The sequence below is a fragment of the Natrix helvetica genome, assembly GCF_964273705.1.
Source record: "Natrix helvetica genome assembly, chromosome: 5".
Classification (NCBI taxonomy): Eukaryota; Metazoa; Chordata; class Lepidosauria; order Squamata; family Natricidae; genus Natrix; species Natrix helvetica.
In genome coordinates, this window is record NC_138551.1 from 50,162,927 (window position 1) to 50,188,225 (window position 25,299).

At 41.7% G+C, this 25,299-nt stretch overlaps 1 protein-coding gene across 2 annotated transcripts in view; it reads left to right on the forward strand.

Moving 5' to 3' along the window:
* Positions 1-25,299, forward strand: part of KCNIP2 (potassium voltage-gated channel interacting protein 2) — a gene marked incomplete at its 5' end in the record, with an annotated part of 62,045 nt that overhangs the window by 14,142 nt on the left and 22,604 nt on the right. The window contains one exon of one of the 2 annotated variants that reach the window (XM_081953988.1): positions 17,593-17,695. The exons of the other annotated variant lie outside the window; for it this stretch is intronic. Coding sequence (XP_081810114.1) covers positions 17,593-17,695 — 103 coding nt within the window. Of the gene's footprint in view, positions 1-17,592; positions 17,696-25,299 lie in introns of those variants that run through there. 2 annotated transcript variants of the gene reach the window in all.

Consider the following 25,299-nt stretch of genomic DNA (forward strand, 5'->3'; position numbering starts at 1 on the left):
TCTGTATCTTAGTTTCTGCATTTAGAATTTGTGGAACTCAGTTTCTTCTTTTGTTCTGAAAACCTTGACATCTAAATTCCAGTATGAGTTCCCATGGGGGGGGTTAAGGGGGAAGCATTCTTAATATGCCTTCTTTAGTTATTAATGACTGTGTTATGTGTGTTAAATGAGCTTAGCTTCTGAACTTAATGCTTTCTTATTAGATCAACTCCTGGAACTGCACAGACTGAACTATAGGCATCATATACAAATGTCTGTTCACTTTGCTCGGGAAATAAAAAACATAGCTTTTTTGCCTGTAAAATTGAGATTTGTAGATATTATTTGCCATAATGTCCATAAAACCCTAGAGATGGGACTACAATTGTATTGATTTTCCAGGATTGCTTCAGCTGACACTTTACAGAGAGTTGCCATAATCTCTTCTTCCCTCATGCTTAAGGTCTATGATGCTAGCAATATTGGAGAGGGGAGGTGTGCTCCTTTACTCTCTATTCTTTGAAGCAGCTCTTAATTTTATTATTGCATAACAAATTGCAGAAGCTTTGACCGAGTTTTCTTTACATCATTTTATTTCACAGTACAATTTTGTACACATGAGCATACAAATGCACATATGGAAAAGTGAAGTGAAACATTAATATTTAGAGACTGGGCATAGCCTGAAAGCAGAATCTCCAGGACAGGAATGAAAAAGTAAGAATGAAAAAGAACGGATGCTGAATGATCTTCATTGAAGGTTGAATCACAAGAATGCCTCCCTTTTCTAGCTGAATTCCCTTCTGAATATAAGAGAATTTGGGGAGAGATTAGCTTGGAAGAATTGCACCTATTTAAATTGTCAATTAATTGGAGAGTGGAAGATTATATCCTGCATCAATAAGAGATCTCATTTCCCAAAGAGAGATCTATATTCAGTAAATTGAGGGGCCATAGGGCTCAAGAGAAGCTACTGCATTAGTAAAATAATGAGGGATTGTGAGTCTATTCAAATTATCGGAAGGGATCAGATTATTGGCATATGGCTACTGCCTTCTCCCAGCCATAGTCATTCAGCACCAAGAAATGACCAATCAGTACACCACACTGATTTAACCAGTACAGTTGTTGAAATTACCATCACTTTCTATTTTTAAAACATCCCTGAATTCCTGTCCACAGCTAAACTACCCATAGTTTCTTGCCCAAGTAATGAAAAACACTGTAAATCCAGGAAAAACATGCCAGTTTAAGACTCCACACACACATCATGTTAAATCATAGCTCATATCACCATAGTTTATTAAATAAACCACAATCAATAAGTGTCACTGAATATGTCGCCACAAACCTAGATATGTGTATAACTACTTAGGCACAACATGATGGACTAGTTGAAACTTCTAAATAGTCTTAGCGGGTAACACAGTGGGGAATGAGTTAAAGCAGCAAAACAACTAAAGCAAACCTATTCCACACATGGATGCAAGTGGTGCACAAGTTACAATTGTATAAAGGGTCTCCTGGCCACAATTTTCATTTGCTGATCAAGCTATGAATCCAAGTGAATCACCGGATTGGAGTTCACCTCTGGCTTGGAGAATGAACTCCATTGCCTGTTCTGACCCCCCTTCCTCCGGTGCCCACACAGAACACACTCCGGAACAGTACAAGGGAACAAGGTTTATTGCACAAACAAACAGAAGGTTCCGTGGCAGCAAGCCACCAAGACAAAACTCACAAGAACAGAACACAAAAGCAGCTATCCAGCTTGCTAGAATTCCAGACTAGAACTTCTGGCATAAGTCTTCTGTTGACTGCTGCAAAGGGCGTATGCACAGTCAACCCTTTTTATAACCTGGAAAGGAGCCTCCCAAACAGCAGCTGAGAGCTCTTACCGCTGATAATTATGCCCACACTCCTTGCGTCTATGGGCGCGGCGGTAACGAGCGTCCAGAAACTCCCTGCTGAGTTCTGACTCACTGTCTCGTGACTCCTCCCCGCTGCTCCAAGGCATGGCATCGGGAGCCCCCCTCCTCTGGCTCTCACCACTGCTCCATGCCTCAGGCGCCTCCTGGTGGCCGACCAGACTTTCGGATCCCTGCTCAGCATCCAAACCCTGTCCTGGGTCCCCCATCTCCTCTGGAGCTGACTCGTAGGGACCCTCACTCTCGGAGTCTGGTGGCAGCAGCAACGGCACCTGCTGGGCCACAACAATTGCCTATCCTTGGAAATAGCTGTCTTTCAAATCCATCATCATGCCAACTCATTGGGGTTCAGTTTCATTTCTCCCCATTCAGACTCTTAACATCCTCAAAGCACTGGCTCCTCAAGTCTGCCTGGCCCAGAGTTCAGATGTATAAATGAGTATTATCAATGCACTGACAATGCCTTACAAAAGCTGATGGATGATTTCCTCTAGCAGCTTCATGAAGGTATTAAACAACCGAAGACTGAGAACTAAGCCCTGTGAGATCATTTAGCAGATTTCCTGAGGGCTTGACTTCTCCTTACCATCCCTACTGGTTGGACTGACCACTCAGAAGAGAGAAGCACATCAAAACACTGCCCCCCCCCAATCCTTGCAACTACCTGCAGCTCAGAAAGATTTCACGATCAGTGATACTGAAGGCTGCTAAGAGATCAAATCAGACCAGGAGACCAGGTATAACTAGGAAAACAAATGTTTGTTTATTTATTTTTGTTAAAACCAATATTAAAGATAACTACTACCAAGGTCATTTTGGAGTCTTACCTTATCCTACCTAATTTGTAGATGATGTGTTCCACATTATTAGAGCTATTTGTTGTTAATTTCTTTGTGAATCTGGTGTAAAACATTCAGAGTAATCTCACTCATTATAAATAATTCGTTCACAGTTTCAGTGTGCCAAGCATTTTACTGTTCATTAGCTCATTACTTCAAATATCTCTGTGAAGAAAGTCATTATCACTTCCATTATAAGGATGGGAATCTGAGACCAAAGATATTTCTGCATGATACAAAATGCAGATGTTTTAGAGGGATCGTCCTATAAATGTGGTTCCAGTGCCAGGAACACTATTATAATTGTATGTAATGGAAATGAAATTATCTCTTCCTTTTGAATGTTAATGCACAGTCCATCTTAGTAGTAGAGAAATTCTGAGGTACCATATAATGGCGGCGGGGGGGAGTGAGTGAGCTGCAGTGGGGGAATTTAGTAAATCTTTATGCCTTGCTTCTAGTTTCAGATTTTGGGGAGAAACTGTATGAGTGCCACTGAACTAAGTTATATCCTCTTGACTGAGTCCAGAGGAACTGCCAAAAAAGAAGGAGTGATACAGATACTTACCTTGTAGTAGTTCATTTCTAACCAGCATGTAGCTGTCCAAAAGACAGATGTAGCAGGAAACACAGAGCTGGATAGAGTACAGAGTCAGTGATCCTGGAAACAATTAAGACAAGGCCTTATATTTCATGAGCAGAGCACAAGGAAGGAAATCACTACCACGTGCTGCCAAATTTTTTGTGTTCATCCAATGTATTTCTTTCTGGGGAAAGGGAAGTGGGTGAGCAGGGAACTGGATTAGGTATCTCATTCTATCATGTTATATGAAGTCTTATGTTGTTGTTGTAGCTAAAACCATTGTATTCTGGGTTTGATGGATTCAAGGCAGCAGGTTGTTGCTATTCCAAAGTCACTACTGTTGTAATGTGCATTATTTGTTTAGCATGTACACAAAGGACAATTTATTTATTAGATTTATATGTTCCACTCAATTTGCCTAAAGGCAACGATGCATGTTAGACCTTTTTAAAAAATAGAATTAATTAAAATAGAATTAATATTTTTTTTAAATAGAATGAATATGCATTCATTTTCATAAATGATATAAGGCACACTCACACTATCAGTTCTGTTCCCCAATTCTAGAAAATAATTTGAAGATTTTCTGCAATCAGAATTGATCTACAGGCATTGAAATGATGAGAATAAGGAGCAAAAATTATTGCCCTGCCCTGAGCTGCTGTATGTCTTGCACTAACATAAGTTATTGTACTCCTCTACTCCTACTCCATGCAAAAAAGAGGAATAATTTGTAAATACATAGCCATCCATAACTTTACTCCATGTTACATTATAATGTATGCTGCCCAGAGTCACTTGTTGAGATGGGTGGCTATAGAAATCCATCCATCCATCTGTCCATCCATTCTTTTCTTTGCCATGGACTCTTGAACATGTTGAAATAACCCAGTGGCATTGATGTAATGTTGCTTATTCATGTTTGTTTTAATGACCTTAATGTTATATGCACAAAGTATATAAAGTAAAGGCACAGATGGTATTTGCTTTTTACTAATGATCTATACCAGGCTTTCCCAATTAGATAACAAACTAGAACTACAATTCCCAGAATTTGCAGACAGCATGGCCACTATAAAATATTTCTCTGATGCCTCTACTGATAGCTTGTCCACAGTGTTTAGATTGACATCAATTCTAATTTGATAATTAGAATCAGCTAAATCCTCATATGTAAAGGTCAAGCATCATAAAAACATGTGCTCAATTTTATATTAATTATGGTCATTTCCATCAACAAAATGAACCCACCTTGAGAGTAGAACTGAGTAAAAAACTGCAAAATCTGAGCTTATCAGATATGGTTCTTTTTTATTGTCTCTGTTTACTGTAAATTCAGTGGCTGTTCAAATCTAGTTCCTAATGAATGCTAATTAAGAAATGTCTTCCTTGTGCAGCCTTTTGTTCTAATTTGCAGTTTTATAAGACTGTCTTAACAGTTTCTACAGGCACTTGACTCATGAGATTACTAATTATACCTGAAAACAGGAGTACGAAATTTAACACACATACGTCTCCAACTGCTTTATACACATGACTTAAATATATGACTTAAATATAGATTTTGAACTAGTGGGCAGTGAGATAAATGTGATATTATTTTGTTAAATGAGAAAATTCTGCTTAGCTTTCACTTAATATCAGGAACTTTTCCTGTATGCATCAATATGATACAGTAGATTTATCTATGAAGGTTTTATATCTGGGTAAGGATATAGCATAACTCATAAATAAGATGCCAGTGCAAACACAATTAATATTGTTACAATTAATATGGTGACAATTTTGTGCATTTTAACTTGTAGTATGAAGTTTCTCTTCTGAAACAAAGTTTCTTCTTTAATAGCCTTTTTATTTCAAGTTTGATTCAGTCATTTTCTCACAGTCTGGCCTATTGTATGTCATAGGGTTGCTCTGGGTACTTATTGGAAGATGAATGGTATGTATGCTATGTTGATATCCTCAAAGATATACATCTTTGAGGATATCAACAATTATAATTACAATTATTATTGTATAAATAATTTTTTTCAATCCTGTGTATTGCAGTTGTGATGTCATTTTTGGAATATTTTTGTTTCCCTTCCTATGCATTTGCAGTTCAATCAGGAAACTCATGGTGAACATGAATATATATACCCGTACCCGTGAAATATATATATATATTTTCACGGGTACAGGTATGCAGGTCTTGTATTCGGGTCTTTTCCCATGTAAGATTGAGAGTATCTTGGCGACGTTTCAACGAGGTCCCACTCACCATCTTCAGGCTGGTGCCTTCGGCTTCATGCTTGTGCAAGCAAAGCGTGATCGGAGCTGCCGTCTTTCTATAAATATTGGTGGGGATGTGTGCAGTGCTGGTTTTGTTGCGGTAAGCAGGTTGGTTGGCTGTGTTGTTACATCTTGATTAGTTGATGGAGTTGATGTATGCAGATTAGTCCGCTGTTTCGTAACATCCTGTGTGGCTGAGGTACTAGCTGTGTGCCCATTAGTCTTTTGTGTTGTAACAACCTGGGTAATGGGCTGTGTGATGACATCCTGAGCTCTAGTGTAGTGATATCCTGAGTCTTGTGCTACAACATCCTTGGAGGTTGGCTGCATTGTAACATCCTGAGCCTTTGCGTTGTAAAAACTAACCCTAGTCAACAAACGAGTCCCAGCCACAAAAAACGACACCAGACCCAGAACAACACAGGACGCCACCACCAATCACCCTCACCAGACTCAAACTCAAACCCATCCCATAGATGAAATGCAACCACCATCCAGAAGCCAAGCCACGGCGGCATCACCAACTCCTGCACCCCCCTCCAACCCCCACACAAAGCAAACTGACAGACGCCATGAACACATGGCCAGACCGCAAACCTGGAGCCAAACCGAAGCATCTGCTCAGGACATTACATCACAGAACTCTGGAGGTTACAATGCAAAGGCTCAGGATATTACAACGGTATGATTTGATGGTTACACCAGTCAGTCCAAGATATCCTTCCTATTGCACTATTGCACTATTGCACTATTGCACTATTGCACTAAATCTTAATGAAAGGAGGGATGGAGAGAAAGAAGTGTGTCCATATTACCTGTAATGCTCCCTGGTTTCCAGTCCATTGGAGTTGTAAATGTTGGTGCTGATGTTAGTATCTCCTGTAGTTTCATGGTTTTCACAAGAGGAAGTGAATTTTTTAGAGGGCATAAAAGAAATGCAATTTCTTTCAACTTAACATTGTTTATTATTCAGGTAGCTGCATTATCAAAATACGGAATCCTGTCATTGAAACAGGTGTGAGCAGCAATTTCAGCACCCTGGACACTTCATCTGCTGCATACTGTACAGTATTGTATTCAGATAGATGACCCAAATATTTTAATATAAAGAACACAATATAAAAGAAGCAGAAGCATTTACAAAATATACAATCAGAGTTGGAGACAGACTAATTGTCAGCCTTCTTAAGTAGTCCAGAAAGGAAACATAACCAGAAGAGCTAATTCTACATTATTGCAAGGCTACATTATAGAATCTTTCAAGTCTGATAGTACAAATATCCTGCTGTCTCTTTTTCAGCCTGGGAAGTTAGGGAGGTGCCTTTTTGCCCATTATGCAGCTGTGGGCTGTGCATCCTCTTACCTAATCATTCCCTTGGCAGCATCCCTTCCCCCTGTCTCTCAAGATCATTCCTACATACCATTTATACTAATGGAAGTTGAAATGTTTAACTATTTTTAATCACAATCCAAGACCTTTCTTTGAAAGATAATGTTTTTGTATAATTTTTGAGCATAATAAGCTTTCAAATGGAGAAAAGAAACAGGTAAAATGGAACTTATTTATATTCAGAAAGAAATTGTAAACAGTCTTTTATGATCTTAAATGCTTTAACTTTTCTACAATCATTATAAAAGTGGTAAAAATCATACTTTTATGGCTGGCTAAAGTCTTAAATTAATTTTATTGATAACTATAGGAACGTGTGTAAAAAAGCCAATGTATTCAATTAGACTAAATTAAAAAATTGTGGAATATATATCGTTTATTAAATAGTATTATATTATTAGCAAACCAAAGTTACAGAATTCTCATTCTGCAAGCAGATTGGTGATTGCTCTGCTGTGTCCAAGAGCCCTAAAGAACTTTATGAAAACTTTTAAGAAGTGCTTAGAACAGTATGAGTAATCTGGCTTTGGGGTGGGAAGATATAACATTAACTTTTTGAAAGTAGTACAGATGAAATTAACTATTAAGTACTCCTACTAGAATAGCTATTATTGCAGGAAACGTTTTTTAAATTTTTTTTTAAAGTTTCAAAGCTGAATCTGCTCTTAAGAGAGGTCCATTAATTCTGAAGCCTTAAAAGTAAAGGTTCCCCTCCACATATGCACTAGACATTACCAACTCTAGGGGGCGATGCTCATCTCCGTTTAAAAGCCGAAGAGCTAGCACTGTCTGAAGAAGTCTCTGTGGTCATGTGGCCGGCATGACTAAACACCAAAGGCATACAGAATGCTGTTACCTTCCCACCAAAAATGGTTCCTATTTTTCTACTTGCATTTTTACATGCTTTCGGACTGCTAGGTTGGCAGAAGCTGGGAAAAGTAATGGGAGCTCACTCCATTACGTGGCACTAGGGATTCGTACCACCGAACCTTTCTGATCGACAAGCCCAGCATCTTAGCCACTGAGCCACTGCGTCCTTGTTTCTGAAGCCTTACAATCCTCCATTTTTTGTTCTTGTAGGGCTGGGGATATGAGTAGCTATAGGAGATTCATCTTTGCAGAGGATGGTTCAAGACTTGGTCCATTATTGGGGGTTGAATATTTAATATTAAATCTGATCCTACTGAGTCAAGTTCATTAAGTAACTGGTTCAAAACTTCAGATTCCCTTGTGGACATTAAAGAATCAGTCTAGTTTAGGTACCTGCTGTACTTTGTAACTCTCTTTTAAAGTGACCCTTGAAAGGGTATTGTAAAGGTAGTCCTCAACTTACAACTATTTATACAGTGACCATTCAAAATTACAATGGCACTGAAAAAAATGACTTATATCCAGTTTTCACACTTATAACCATTGCAGCATACCCATAATCATGTGATCAAAATTCAGATGCTTGAGACAACCGACTGATACTTATGATGGTCACAGTGTCCCAAGGTCATGTGATCCTCTTTTTGCAACCTTTTGACAAGAAAAGTCAATGGGAAAGCCAGATTCAACAACCATGTTACTAACTTAACTTCTGCAGTGATTCACTTAACAACCGTGGCAAGAAAGGTCGTAAAATGAGGCAAAATTCACTTAACAAATGTCTCATCTAGCAACATAAAAGTTGGGCTCAATTTTGGTTGTGAGTAGAGGACTGCTGTTTGATACAAGTAATTACATGCTGATACCTTTGTTTATGCCTTCCTTGTATATTCTGTGCAATATTTTGCCAAAGTTCCTCCTGCTGGGAGTGTAGAATGGGTGAATCATGTACAAAAGATCATGTGACTGATGAGATACTTCTCAAAGATAATTCTGCTGTTTTTTTCTGCATCCTGTGCCTGTACTAATAGTAGGGCTAGGCCAGAGGATCTCTGCTTTTTGTGGGGGGGGGCCGGTGAGACATCGTCTCTTTCGATGGTCCCATCAACAAGACTTGAATAGCACAATTATTATTCCTTAAATTCTAAGCCTCAGTTAGTCATAACTAACATATGGAATACAGGTTTCCAGATCTGGTCGTGAAAGTACAATAAAATATGCTGAAAGATTTTGAGGGGTTTGAAGGCTCCTATGAAGAATTGTTTAAGAAACTAGATATAGGAGAGATGTGACAGTAATTTTCAAATAATTGAAGGACTGTCACAAGGTAGAAGGTACAGACCATTCTCCATAATTCCTGAGGACAAGAATCATGGGTTTAAACTTTACAGACAGAGATCCAAACTTAAAATAAGGAAGAATTTCCTGGCTGCAAGATCTATTAAACAGTGGACAGCCTACCACCTGGCGTCTTGAGTCATCATTGCAGGTTTTCAAGCAAAGTTTAGATAGCTATTGGTTTAGGATGGTATAAAAATACCTACTCAAAGTAGAAAGCTGCACTAGAAGAGCTCCAAGGTGATTTCATAACATCAGAAGTTGTATGTATGTACGTATTTTATAAGGCTATCCAACTTTAGAACAGTTCCAAATGGTGGAAATAATGAAATCATTACTAAAAAAAATAGAAATAAAATGAACAAAGACTTTGGGAAGAAAAACAATCACCCATTCTAAAAAATAGTACAGCCCACAGAATCCACCATTCAGTGTAATCAAAGTCGTAGAGCTAAACATGAACATGGTGGTAGCCAGATGGAGCTCGGAGGAAATGCTTTTCCAGAGGGCAGGTGCTGGAAGAGAAAAGAGATGCTTCCTAGATCCTATCAGATGACAGTGTTTAACAGATGGGACCCAGAACATGCCAACTCTCCCTGATCACCCAGGTCAGGCAGAAACTATGGAAACACATGGTCCCTTAGACAACCAGTCCTTAGGCCATGAGATGACAGCCAGGACCTTGAATTACACCTGTAATTACACCTGCTGGCACTAGATAAATGGCTGCATTTTATATTTTTGAAAACAGAAGATCACCAGTTGCTTGTTTCTTTATTCTCATAACCCAACTGCAATTTGTACTTAGATGCAATTCTAGCACTAGCCCAATCATCCACAGGCCTACTTAGAGTTCGCCTCTGCCTACTTTTGAGTAACTAAGTTTTGATTTGCAGTCTGGATTTACAGGCATTCATTCCTATTCATACCTATTGAGAAGAAAACAGGCTTCTCCCTGGATAGATAAATAGTATAAAACTGTAGCCCGAATAAAAAAAATGTGGAGGAATAAATGATATGGTGTGGATGGATGGCATACAGCAATTACCTTCTTTCTTATTTTAGGCAGTTATCTTTTTTCCCCAAAACACTTAATTCTTCTTGCTCATATTGCAGCTGGCTATACCAGCTGGCCACAAGAGGCCGCTCTACTATAGATACAATACAATACAATACAATACAATACAATACAATACAACACAACACAACACAACACAACACAACACAATACAATACAATACAATAGCAGAGTTGGAAGGGACCTTGGAGGAAACCCTATACCATTCCAGACAAATGGCTATCCAACATCTTCTTAAAGACTTCCAGTGTTGGGGCATTCACAACTTCTGGAGGCAAGTTGTTCCACTGATTAATTGTTCTAACTGTCAGGAAATTTCTCCTCAGTTCTAAGTTGCTTCTCTCTTTTATTAGTTTCCACCGATTGCTTCTTGTTCTACCCTCAGGTGCTTTGGAGAATGGTTTGACTCCCTCTTCTTTGTGGCAACCCCTGAGATATTGGAACACTGCTATCATGTCTCCCCTAGCCCTTCTTTTCATTAAACTAGACATACCAGTTCCTGCAACCGTTCTTCATATGTTTTAGTCTCTAGTCCCCTAATCATCGTTGATCTTGATTCTATCCCTCTGTTTATGTAGCCTAGAACTGTGTTGGCTTTTTTGGCAGCTGCATAACAGATATATCGCCCTTGCTGACCTTAATGGGGACACTAAAGAGACAGGTCAAAGTAGTTGTGATAATGATGACTCAAATAAGCAGGGGATCGTGGTCCAAAATGAAGAACTTTCTTTGGAAAGGCGAAATGGGGACCCAGGTATCACACATCTCTATGTATCTGTTTCCCTGGTAATCCAGATAGGGTATTGATAGTATAAATAGTTGAAGAATGAAACATTAAGAGCTAGCTGGTTAATGTTTAGATCTTGACTCCTACAAACAGCAATCAGTTTCCATGGGATAACCTGTCAGAATAGACAGTATAGCAATAATACGTCATAGGTTGCTCAGGTATTTCTGGACCAAAGGATGTTCTAGCACAGGGATGGTGAACCTTTTTGGCACTGAGTGCTGAAAAGGGAGCGCGCTTGCTCGTCTGGGCCGCAACCCAGAATAGGAGCTGCTCAGGGCGCGTGCACGTGCCGAAAAATAAACTTCCAGTTTCCGGCACACACATGCGTGCTAGCCAGATAGTCTTCCAATTTTCTGGCGCGACAATCAGCTGGCCGGTGCACATGCGCACAGAGGAAAACGGAAGACCAGCTCTTCCATTTTCCACCACTGCTGCATGCGCGAAGGTCAGCTGATCATCGTGCGTGCATGCACACCAGAAACCCAGAAGAGGAATGCGCGATACCTCGTGTGCCCTGCGACATGGCTTCGTGTGCCATTTCGGGCATGCGTGCCATAGGTTCACCATCATGGTCCTAGCAGCCACCTCTGTACAATATGCTACATTTGATTAATGCTATTGCTGAATTTTTGTTTTAATGTATAGTTAACACTTTAGTTGTTCTATGAACTTGACATATCTGGTTAGTTATTTCCAATGTGTTTCATGAATCTAAAAAATGGATTAATTTCATGACCAGGATTTTTACATTTTATTTTTATCCCACCTTTATTACTTGCATAAATAATTCAAGATGTAAACATACCCAATACACCTTCTTTCTCCTAGTTTCCCTGCAACAATCCTGTGAGGTGAGTTATTCTGAAAGACAGTGACTGGCCCAAAACTCCCTTGGCCCATCTTTCATGCCTAAGGGCTGATAGCCTGGTGCCTTAACTATAGACCAAACTGGCTTTCTTTGTTTGAATGCAGTCATTATGTCTAAATTTCTTTTGTATGTGGCACATACAACATGCAACTTTTTAGATCTTCTTCTGTAAACCCTTCTTCTATAGGTAGTCCTTGACTTCTGACCACAATTGGAATCCAAATTTCCATTGCTACGTGATGCAGTGTTAAAGTGCAATATCACATAATCACATCCATTAGTGACAACAATCCTGGCAATGCCTATTGCCATTGTTAACCCAATTCTACCACTATTTAGGCAAGGATTCACCTCAATCCAAGCCATTTCCAGCTTGGTCTCTCTCAGCCCTGAGAAAGATAAGAGACCTTTTACTCTTGAAATCTCCCAAACTGCCTATTCCCCCCCACTCCCCATCATCTCTTCCTGCAGGGCTCTGGAGCTGCTTTCCATGCTGAGGATCAGTGATTTCTAGATGTGCTGCTAATGTGGAGGTACAAAAAGGCCCTGAGTTGCAGCACAGTGCAATACTGCAGTCACTCCAAGAAGCCCCTGCTGTCCTAGTAGCAGTCACTCTGGAAAGCCCCAGCCTTCCCTAGCAACATAATACAAAGCTGCAGCTTCTCCAAGAAATCCCAGCCCACCCCAACTGTGTGGTGCAAAACCATAGCCGCGCCTGGAAACGTCAGCCTTCCCCTACAACATGGCACAAGACCTGCAGCTGTTGTGGGAAGCTCCAACCATTCCAACAGCACAGAACAAAGCGGCAGCCTCCCCAGAAAGCCCCAGCCAACCCCAGCAGCATGGCACAAAGCCATACCCACCTTGGAAAGCCCCAGCCCAGTCCCAGTCATCCTCACCACCCTGCGATCAGCCACCCCAGCTGAACTTTGCTGTGTTATTGCTCCTGCTGCTGACAGGTATGCCTACCCTGGCCCTTTGCAAAGCAACTGCTGGTCATCTTCTTGGGGAAGAAAGCCTCCTGTGGTCGGCAGCTGCCTTGCAAAGGACCAGGCTGAGCATGCTTGGTCAGCAGTGGGAACAAGAAGATGGCAAAATTCAGATAGGGGCCAAAAACATCCTATATGAGGGGAGATAGATGGTTGGGGGGATTTGAGGTGCCTCTATTGTCATAAATGCAGATGGGCTGCCAAACACCTGAGTTTTTATGACTTGACTGTCTAGGTGTTGCAGTGGCCCTAACTTTGGGGATCAGCTGTAAGTGCCTCCATTTAGTGCCACCATAACTTTGAATGGTTGCTGAATAAATGGTCATAATTCAAGGACTATTTCTACTTCAATTCCCACCAGCACCAGTGGTGGGTTTCAGGCAGTACATCCCCGGTATGGGCGTACCGGAGCTTGCCGAAGCACTGGATACCGTTGTGGTACGGTGCTCCGGAGGGTCCACCTGCCCGTCCGAGCTCCTCACCGGTCTTTTAAGTCTTCAGTGCTTCATGTGGACGACGCCAGGCCTGTTCCAACCATACCTGTTGGAATGGGATCTGGAACCCACCACTGCACCAGACATATTCTCCTCTTAGATCCCTAAATTGGCTTTAGTATGTCTTGGTCCTTCATTTCATCACCTTCATTTCAGGTGTGCAGAAGGGAGCCTGCTGCAGAACCTTCTTGGCATATTATAAATGCCAAGAAGGGACCTTCTTGGCATTCATAGATTGACTATAAGAGAAAAGCACTTTTTCTCTGGAGGAGATGAAAGAAGACAAATATTTGATGAATCCTATAAGAATATTCTCTTACGCTCATCTCTGTGAAAAAGATGAGCTACAAGCAACCTTTTACCAGCAACACAAGATTAGGCTTGATTCTTTCATCATGTTAAACAACCTTAATAACTGTTTATTAAATAAGCTTCAAAGTTCTAATAATATAGAACATTCTGAGCACTATAGCATTTAATATATGCTATAGGTGCATGCAAGAGCTATGGTGGCATGATGGTTAGAATGCAGTACTGCAGGCTACTCAATTCTCACCAGTTCAATAGAACAGAATAACAGAGTTGGAAGGAACCTTGGAGGTGTTCTAGGTTGACTCAGCCTTCCATCCTTCCCAGGTCGGTAAAATGAGGACCCAGATTGTTGGAGGAAATATGCTGACTCTGCAAACCACATAGAGAGGGCTGTAAAGCACTGCCAAGCAGTATATAAGTCTAAGTGGTATCACTATTACACTTTAGCCAACCAGCCAAGACAAGCAGAAGTCTGATGCTTAGATCTTGGCTTCCAAAGAAGCCGTATAAACTTAAGAAATGTATGAAGTCATGAAAGCTTCATTTAGTGTTTAAAATGTCTTCAGTTTTTAGAATGACAATTGATGCAGCCAATCTATTGCTGGGCCATTTACTTTTAGCCTTGAGTGTTTTTGTAACGGCCTCTATTGATTTGGCTCCCTGTTATTGCACTTTCCATTCTCACATGCTGGCGTTTGGCAACTTTGGCTTTACTTTTAATTGACAATGATATTTCTGTGCTGCAACATTGACTCTTGCTGTTCATGCCATCTTCTACATCTCCCTGGACCTTAGCCAAAGCTGGTCCAGGAAAAGCAATAGCAGAGAATATATGCAGCTCAAGCAGTAAACAACAGCCTAATCAAGGAACAACCAAGGAGAAAGCAACACCCCATCAACACTTAACAGCAGGTTGCGGTATATAAACAGAGAGCAAATCCCACTCGTTTCCATCACTGAAGATGTTATCTAGTCTGGTAACAAAACATTTGCAAGCAAACATCCAAGCTCAGAGAACACCAAGGAATCCACAGAAAAAGCAGCTGGGTGGGACAGAAGATACGAAGACTGAGACTCAACTGTATAAGTTTGCCTTAATTGAAACTATTAAGAGTCTATCAACTTTCATGCTTCCTTTACTTCCTTTCTTGATTACCAGAATAAGCTGTAAATGGAGCAACACTTTAAAAGTATTTGGAAATTGCAATTCATAAAAAATGTAGCAGGTAGGCAGCATTTTTATTTTTACTTTATGTAAGAAGTCCCTGTTTTCATTTGGTTTTATGATTAGAATTACTGTGGATGTTTTGTAGTTATATCATGTACCTTATGGCACTACAAAGGATAAAAATTAAATGATATAACGAGTGTGGCAAAGGAACAGAAAACAAACTTCTTTATTGTAGTAAAGACATGTTTGCGCTGCTATTGTGCACTAGGTAGAAAATCAGGTGTTACGATATCTTTCAGTACCAATTCACTATTCATCTTCCAGACAAAAAGGCCTACTTTCTCAAACTTAGGTTTCATGACTGCTGTTGCTCCTATTTTTACTTATTCTAACAGGATATCTGCTGCATCTTCCATACAGGTATGGTTATTATAATTATTCTGTATATATTTAAGATTTATTATATCCCAGTTTATGTTTTTCACATATGGCTTTCCTTTGGCTTCATCAGCCAACCTTGTCAATGGAACATCCCATTCTTGATATTGGAACATCTAAAAAATGCGCCAAAAAAACCCAAAGTGAAGATCTACCTACCTACCTATCTACCTGGTCACTCATTTTTCCAATATTTAAAGGCATTATAAAAGATTTTTTAAAATCCAGTCTTTATTACTTTATATCAGGGGTGTCCAAACTTGGCAACTTTAAGACTTGTGGACTTCAACTCCCAGAATTCCCCAGCCAGCTCTGCTGAGAGTTGAAGTCCACAAGTCTTAAAGTTGCCAAGTTTGGACACCCCTGCTTTATATGGTATGAACGTGTACCTAATACTCTTTCCTCTTCCTATTTTCCCCACAACAACAACCCTGTGAGGTAGGTTGGGGCCGAGAGAGAGTGCCTGGCCCAAAGTCACCAAGCTGACTCTCATGCCTACGTTGGGACTAGAATTCACAATCTCCTGAATTCTAGGCCAGCCTCTTCACTTCTACTCCTTTCTTCCTCCTATTTTTGTGTTTTTTGTAATGGGTTAGTAATCGTAGAGTAAAACTACTCAAGAGATAATAACCAACTGCTTTTGTGATGTGGGGGACCCCTGCCTTCTTCCTGCCTTCCAGAGTTGGGGCTTAAGTTTCTTCTGCCTGCAGAGCTGACGCCAGTGCCAGCCTGGCAGCTTCGCCTGGGCTATGTTTATCTGAGCGATGTGCATAGTCTGCGTAGAGCCTCCCCCCTTTTTCTGAATCCTGGCACCAGGCCTGGCATTTTTCTTGACTGTGGTGCAGGCAGATCCTTCAGCATACCGAATGAGGTGTCAGTTAGGCTGGTAATTAGAAAACCTTGGGACTGCTGACACTTCAGTACATCTGTAGCTGTACAATAACAGCAACAATTTTTTGTTTTTGTTTTGCATCACACTGTAGAAAGTTGAAATAGAAGTAATTGGCTGGTGAACAAGAAGGGGATCTTACAAATATTGGCACAATTATTTTGTGCTTGAAGAATTGACAAATGCTGCTATTATTATTGTTGTTGTTGTTACTGTTGCAATTTCTTTCTACCATGCTGAAGAAGTGGCAGCTTTTAAATTTTTGGTATTATGTATTTTGTGTATTAATTTATAGATAGCAGCTGAAACAACAATCAAGAAATATACCTCCCTATTGCCGTTTATAACATCTTCCCCAGTCAGTTATCCCTTTAACTGCTAATGAAACTTTTTGAACAGGAAACCCCGAAATCTGCAATAGTTCTACAGAGGCCAGTTCTTTAAAATAAACCCCAGTCTGGTAGGGTTTCCTCTGTGTTTATCATTGGTACTTTGACTTTGATGGATATTACATTTTAACTAGCTTGAAGTGTTAGTATTGTTGTCTCTCCCCCGGGTGAGATAGCAAAAATAATTGAAATGATGGAGAATTTGTCTAAGAGGATTATGAAGAACAACAGGAAGAAGAATTGGGAAGAGGCCACATGTAATAAGATATCAGTGTCTGTGTGGGATGCCTATGTAGGCTGTGGGTATGAAGGAAATATGGATGACAAGCAGTGATGGGACTGTGCTGAAAGTTTGCAGGACATTAAGTTCTTTCCTTTGCCCCAGGAGTTGTACCAGAGCAGTCAATCTGGGCCCAAGTCTCTTCTCAGTGGAGGGCTGGGATTTGATATACTGAGGTGTCACACAAGGGAGGGACTCTGCATAACACTCCCTCCCCAATTATACTCCACCTCCCTGAGTGTAAGCCAAGATCCTCTTAACTCTCCCATCTCCTTAGCAACTGCATTAAGCAAATCGATTTAGTTGGTGTCATTGGCATGGGATGGGAGGGCAGGGCTCCTGCTGCGCATCTCTCACCCTTCCTGTTCTTATAAGCTTTCTTTGGTCTGCCACACTCCCTCCCGCCCTTTTTCTTCTTTGTAAGCCAAGCAAATGTAGCTTAGAGTCCAAGCCTCTGAGCTAATAAGGGCAAACTCCCTCTCCTTCTCCTCCTCTGTGACTTCCTTAGGCAAAGTCCTTTGGGGAAGGCCAGAGATGCCCTAGTACGGATTCTGATGCAGAGATCTTCCACAGCAGGACTGAAAGCAGAGGCATTGGATACAAGAATCCAGAACTGTGTGGGTAGTCCTGGCTAACTTGGGGTGAGGGAACAGATTGGGTTGGGCTGGGGGCTGGATGCCATGAGTCCTTCTCACCATGAACCTGGAAGGTCTGGAGATTATCGCTGTTTTGGTGGTTCTGGTCCTCTTCATTAAAGTGCTGGAACAATTTGGGCTCTTTGAGCCTGTCTCCTTGGAAGGTAATGTACAGGAAAAGTGGGAGGGTGAGGGAAGTCATTCCATACTTCCAGAGCTGGTGTCAGAGTCTGCTTTACTTAGTGAAAGTGATCCTTCTAATCAGGATAAATATTTTATTAAATAGTGATGGTACTTGCAGAGGTCTTGCTGGAGGACTTTAAATGGATGCTAAAGGATATAGAAATGGGGTTCAGAGCAGAGCCCATAGGGGGTGGAAGCAGCCAAAGGACATGCTATTCAGGGAAGCAGCAGCAAAGCCAGTCTTGGATGAGAGAAATGGAAGCCAAGGTCTTTTCTTGCTATTCAGTGTTCATTTGAGGATTGAAATGAGCTTTGAGTAAACAAAATTTCAAAGCAGGCAGGTCCATCAAACAGGCAACCGTCATGGCAAACTTTTAGGGCTGTACTTGGTGTCAGTACCTTCTCTAACTCTGTATCCGGTATGTGAATAGGCATGCCAAACTGGTCCTTTTTTTGCTTGTGTTCACTCATGAAAAATATTTCTGGTATGGTATGCATGTTTAAGGATGAATAGACTGTGTAGGAATAGATGAAGTATATGGTGAAAATAATAATGGTTTTAATAGGCATGTTTTCATTTTGTTAGAAAGAGATGTAGAGTGGTTGGACTGTCCAGAAGGAGTCTTCTATAATATTTGTTAATTACTAGCAAGTAAATCTGTATACATTGCTGAAAGTTTGCTGGGATCTCTATATCCTTCCCTTTTTCATTTTTGTCCTCTTCGCCCCCCCCCCCTCGGAAAATCAGGGAATCGGGTTTTTTAGTTAGAACTTCTAGAACATAAGCAAAGAATGGGAGTCCTTATTGGTTGTCTAACTGGAAGGCTAGACACATTATAGAATGTATGGTCTCTCCATAAGTGGGTCTACTGATTTTCTTTAGTCCAGGAAATAGGATATGGGGTAAATAAAGAGTTAGCGCATAGTTAGTGCTCTAATGATGGTTTGCTTTTATGTTCCTGCCTGTGGTTTAGACAATTGCTTATTATGGACGGGATCTAAAATCTTTAAATAAAATTAAAGAAGCAGTTCACTACCAAACAATTGGGTAAATGAGACGGTTCTAGGCCAGTTTATGTTTTGCTTGCCTGTTAATACCTGTATGAATTTAGATTCTATGTGACTTTTTATACTATTGGCATCCATTTCTTTTGGAATGTTACTTCAGTTTCTGAAGGACTTTCTTAAGTAAAAGAATCTGAAGGTGTCCTGATTCCCAGTTCCTGCTTTTAGTTTAAAAAAAAAACAGCCTCTTTACCTAAGATTATATTTTAGTGGGACAATAAGATCTCCTCTTTGCCTCTATTTTCTTCCCTTTGCTTTGGGTTTTGTGCATATATATATATATATGTGTGTGTGTGTGTGTGTGTGTGTGTGTGTGTGTGTGTGTGTGTGTGTGTGTATGTATGTATATATATCCCTTCAAAATCCTATTGGTTATTTTGACATTGGAATTCTCCAGAGATTTGTCTGCTGGAAAAGAACTTCCAGTCACTTTCCAAGTGATTTAACTAGTGGGAACAGTATAGTTAAGGTGTGGACTAAGCCAGACTTTATCCTCTGGGTTTCTTAGATAAATTTGATACCAAAATGAATGCAGTTGTTTGTTATTTGCACATAGCAGCATTACCCAACTTGCTGCCCTGAGAGAATTGCATTGTACTACCCATCATCCCCAACCAGCATGCTTACGGCTATTCTTTTTGAGAATGATGAGAGTTATGGTATGTTTTTTCAGAATATGTCAACTGATGAGAGAATTTGAATTTTGTATAAAGCATGTACACACACATTTGGACATAGAAGTGCAAAAGTAGCCACCCACACATTTATTCTGATATACACATTTCTCTACAGCATAGCAGAAGATATAGAAAATTTGCATTTCTAGATGGAGGTACCAATCACTCTGCAGAGCTCCATTCTCTTTTCTCATGCATCTTTATGACACTACTATATGAATTGGTTCATATGCCTCTGTAAGTACAGACATCCATGGCTGCAGATCAGCCTTTTCTAACATGATTTTATGTAGTTAAGTTGGACTTCATCATACCGAGTTACCAATAACTTAATTTCTGGCTGTAGATTAGGGTAGTCAGGAGTGAAAGGAATGGCAATTTGACATATTTAGAATTGTCAGGTTGAAATACAGTTAGAAAGAGTCTGAAAAGCAAAATGTCAAAACTATTTACTGCTCCATTATACCTGGACACATAAAGTTAGTGACAAGTTCAGGAACAACATTCACAGTTCCTTGAATCTGTCTGCCCCCCCCCCCTGCCAGTTTTCTAAAAAGAAATTCCAGAAGTTTCCTTCTTGAATCAGACTATAATTAATTAAATACAGTGTGAACCTGCAATTTCTGCTAACCTCAGCAAAAGGACAGGCGGTGCCTTTATTTAGAGATGAGGGGACAAGCAGTTGCAAATTTCAGAAGATAAGCCCTGGACATTCCAAAGGAGATTAATTTATTCACACCTCATTCTTTACAATAGAGTTTTAAAGCAAATTAGATAACCCACGACCCGCTGGATCATCCTTTTAGAGATATTTCCTAAATAGAGAAATAGCTTGACCATGTCCAAGCAAAAAATCAGTGGGAACAGGAGCAATTTCCAAATCAGGTGAAATTGAGTTTTGTCAAGTAATCAGAATAACTGTCTATTGCAGTGTTTCTCAACCTCAACAATTTCTAAATGTGAATACTTCAACACACATCTTAGCATTCTGAAGTTGAGAAACATTGGTTTGTGTGTGTATGTTTTCCACCAATACTCAAAAGATACGTCGACTAAAAGAAGAGTACTTGGTACTTGAATTTTTGGCATGTTTTCAAACGTAAGGAAGGGATATCCATCAATATCAGCCTCTCTGTTTTCTAAATATGGCAGAACAAGACTTGAACACAGAATAAGAAGTATGCCATAAGGACTGGTTTAACATACAAAAAAGCCAACACAGTTCTAGGCTGCATCAACAGAGGTAGAATCAAGATCACATGAAGTGTTAATACCACTTTATAATGCCTTGGTAAGGCCACACTTGGAATACTGCATTCAGTTTTGGTTGCCACAATGTAGAAAAGATGTGGAGACTCTAGAAAGAGTGCAGAGAAGCGCAGCAAAGATGATTAGGGGACTGGAGACTAAAACATATGAAGAACAGTTGCAGGAACTGGGTTTGTCTAGTTTAATGAAAAGAAGGACTAGGGGAGACATGATAGCAGTGTTCCAATATCTCAGGAGTTGCCACAAAGAAGAGGGAGTCAAACTGTTCTCCAAGGCACCTGAGGGTAGAAAAAGAAGCAATGGGTGGAAACTAATCAAGGAGAGAAGCAACTTAGAACTGAGGAGAAATTTCCTGACAGTTAGAACAATTAATCAGTGGAACAGCTTGCCTCCAGAAGTTGTGAATGCCCCAACACTGGAAGTCTTTAAGAAGATGTTGGATAGCCATTTGTCTGGAACGGTATAGGGCCGTGATGGCGAACCTATGGCACGTGTGCCACAAGTGGCATGCGGAGCCATTTGTCAGGGCACGCGAGGCGCTGCCTTGTCAGCTGGCCAGTGCGCATGCGCGCGCTGGCCAGCTGAGTTCATCTTTTTAAAAGCTATTTTTCGCCTTCCCCAGGCTCCAGAGGCTTTATAGGAGCCTGGGGAGGGCGAAAAGAGCCTCCCCCGCCCCCCCGGAGGCTTCAGGGACCATCCCTGAAGCCTTCGGAACGCTTAAAACCACCCTCTGAGCAAACCGGAAGTGACTTCCGGGTTGCTCGGAGTGTCATTTTAAGCGTTCCGAAGGCTTCAGGGACTGTCTGGACGGCGGAGGGAGGGGGGACTCTATGCCCTTCCTGCCATGCGTCCCGCACAGGAATCCATCCCCTCGGGGCTTTGTGCGGGCGTCGCAAGGATGAAGCCGAAAGGGGGGGACGGGGAAAGCGAAGGGGGCTTTGTTGTCCTCCTTCTCCTTCTCCTCCTTTCCCCCTCCGGCTCGAACGCGGCGCCGGGGCCCGGCAGGCAGCGAACGAATCGGAGCCTGCCAACTGGAGGAAGAGGGTGAGAGGCGGGTCCTGTGAACGGCGGCAGCAGCGGCGGCAATAGTCGCAACTCGGCGGCGGGCCACCCTGGCTGGGAGACAAAGGAGGGGAAAGGCGGCAGGCAGCTGAGTTGCGACTATTGAGCGCGGCGCGGCGGCACCTGAGGCCGGGATCGAGGCGGCTGCGCGGCCTGCCTGGCGTGGCGCGGCTAGAGGAGGAGGAGGAGGAGGCAAGGGTAGCGCGGCCGAGGCCTGACGGCCGTGCAGCCACCTCGATCCCTTGCGCCGCTCCGCCCAGCCTCTGCGCGCTCGCCAGGGCCCAGCCTTCACATCGCTGCCGCCGCCGCCACCACCAGGACGGGCTCAGCCGAAGGGAAGTCCGTCAGGCCTCGGCCACGCCTGCCCTGGCAGCGGCGGCGGCGGCAGCAATGTGAAGGCCGGGCCCTGGCGAGCGCGCAGAGGCTGGGCGGAGCGGCGCAAGGAGGCCGGGCCCGAGGCGCCGCGCGGCGGAGGTGATCCAGGCCCGGGCAATGGAGACGCACGTCTCGTGCCTGTTCAGGGACCGTCCCGAGGCTTCCCTGAAGCCTTCAGAGCTCTTAAAACGACCATCCGAGCAACCCGGAAGTCACTTCCGGGTTGCTCGAAGGGTGGTTTTAAGTGTTCCGAAGGCTTCAGGGAAGCCTCCAGACGTTCCCTGAAGCCTCCGGGGGGGGCGGGGGAGGCTCTTTTTGCCCTCCCCAGGCTCCTATAAAGCCTCTGGAGCCTGGGGAGGGCAAAAAAAGCATGCAAAAATGGGCGCGTTGTGCGCGCATGCGCACTGGGGGGGGCGCGTTGCATTATGGGTGCGGCACACCCGCACACGACCCCCCCGCGCTCCCCCCACTTATGGCACGTGAACCAAAAAAGGTTCGCCATCGCTGGTATAGGGTTTCCTGCCTAGGCAGGGAGTTGGACTAGAAGACCTCCAAGATCCCTTTCAACTCTGCTATTGTATTATACCATGGCAGTGGTGGGTTTCCATTTTTTTAAACTACTGGTTCACTTGTGTGTGTGCACTCTTGTGTGCGCGTGACACTTCTGCGTATGCACAGAAGTGTCCGGGCAGGTGAGCAGAGCCTCCCGCCACCACTACTACCAGTTCACCCGATCCGGGCTGAACTGGGAGCAATCCACCTCTGCACCATGGTAGGGTCCAATCTGAAAACTCACAGGTGAAATAGAAAGGCAATTTCCAGTTCTTATTTTCTCTTCCCATCACTGATAACCAAAGGTATATTGTTCTAGAATAGAAGGGTTCCACGTTTCCAAAGAATTATATAAAACTGCTCTTCAAGGAAAAAGAAATAAAATGCACAGATAGATACAAAGGGTACAAGATTATGTAACAATAGATATGAAATGGAATGTGGAATTGTAGGCAATTATAAGCTGAAGATGAATCATATAACTGCAAAAATGGCAACTACAACAATTACTTTAATAAAAATAGTGTTTCTAAAGCATAGGAAGTAATTTTACCACTCTATGTTGCATTAGCTAGATTGCACCTCAGGTATTATTTTTACTTCCAGTTATTTATGTTAAGAAGGTTCAGACAAAGGCAACGATTGGTCAGAGGACGGAAAACTAAATCCGGCGATAAGATGCTGAGTTCTCCGCTTCTCTATTTTATGATATTTACTGTTAATGTGATTTTTATATTTTTATTATTTTTATTATTATTTTTCTGCAGGGGTTTTTAATACGTAGTTTTACTCATTTGTTGTGAACCACTGCAAGTTGCTTCAGTGAGATGGGCAGCTATATAAACTTTATAAATAAATAAAATAAATCAGGATAGAATATGCCATTCCGACTAATAGACTCAAACTGTAGGGGGGGAAAAGGTAGTTTCAATGTTAAGAAAATATTGCTAAGACAAGTTTGATTCTGGAATCAATTGTAATACAATACAATACAATAGTAGAGTTGGAAGGGACCTTGGAGGTCTTCTAGTCCAACCCCCTGCCTAGGCAGGAAACCCTATACCGTTTCAGACAAATAGCTATCCAACATCTTCTTAAAGACTTCCAGTGTTGGGGCATTCACAACTTCTGGAGGCAAGCTGTTCCACTGATTAATTGTTCTCACTGTCAGGAAATTTCTCCTCAGTTCTAAGTTGCTTCTCTCCTTGATTAGTTTCCACCCATTGCTTCTTGTTCTACCCTCAGGTGCTTTGGAGAATAGTTTGACTCCCTCTTCTTTGTGGCAACCTCTGAGATATTGGAATAATGCTATCATGTCTCCCCTAGTCCTTCTTTCTCTTAAGCTAAACATACCCAGTTCCTGCAACCGTTCTTCATATGTTTTAGTCTCCAGTCCCCTAATCATCTTTGTTGCTCTTCTCTGCACTCTTTCTAGAGTCTCCACATCTTTTTTACATCGTGGCGACCAGAACTGAATGCAGTATTCCAAGTGTGGCCTTACCAAGGCATTATAAAGTGGTATTAACACTTCACGTGATCTTGATTCTATCCCTCTGTTGATGCAGCCTAGAACTGTGTTGGCTTTTTTGGCAGCTGCTGCACACTGCTGGCTCATACTTAAATGGTTGTCCACTAGGACTCCAAGATCCCTTTCACAGTTACTACTACTGAGTAAGGTATCACCTATACTGTACCTGTGCATTCCGTTTTTGTTGCCTAAATGTAGAACCTTACTCTTTTCACCATTGAATTTCATTTTATTAGATAGTGCCCAATGTTCAAGTTTGTCAAGATCCTTCTGTATCTTAAGCCTATCTTCTGGAGTGTTGGCTATTCCTGCCAGCTTGGTATCATCTGCAAATTTGATGAGTTCCCCATTTATTCCCTCATCCAAATCATTGATGAAGATGTTGAAGAGTACTGGGCCTAAAACAGAGCCTTGGGGTACTCCACTGCATACTTCCCTCCATGTAGATGCAGTTCCATTGAGAACTACACGTTGAGTGCGGTTGGTCAGCCAGTTACCAATCCATCTGGTGGTGATGCTGTCTAACCCACATTCTTCTACTTTATCTAGTAGTAGGTTATGGTCTACCTTATCAAAAGCCTTACTGAAGTCCAAGTAAACTATATCAACGGCATTCCTCTGGTCCACTAATTTTGTCACATTATCAAAGAATGCAATAAGATTAGTCTGGCATGATCTGTTTTTGACAAATCCATGTTGGCTTTTGGCTATTACTTTGTTTGCTTCTAGGTGTTCGCAAATTCGTTGCTTGATTATTTTTTCCAGAATCTTTCCTGGTATTGAGGTTAGGCTGATAGGTCTGTAGTTTCCTGGATCTAATTTTTTCCCTTTTTTGAAGATGGGAACCACATCAGCTCTTTTCCAGTCCTCTGGTAGTTCCCCGGTGTTCCAGGATCTCTGAAAGATATAATTCAGTGGTTCTGAGATCTCGTCTGCTAGTTCCTTCAGAACTCTGGGGTGTAATCCATCCGGTCCTGGTGATTTGAACTCATCTAGGGTAGACAGGTGCTCACTTACCATTTTCTTCCCTATTTCAATTTGTGTTCCTAATTTTGTG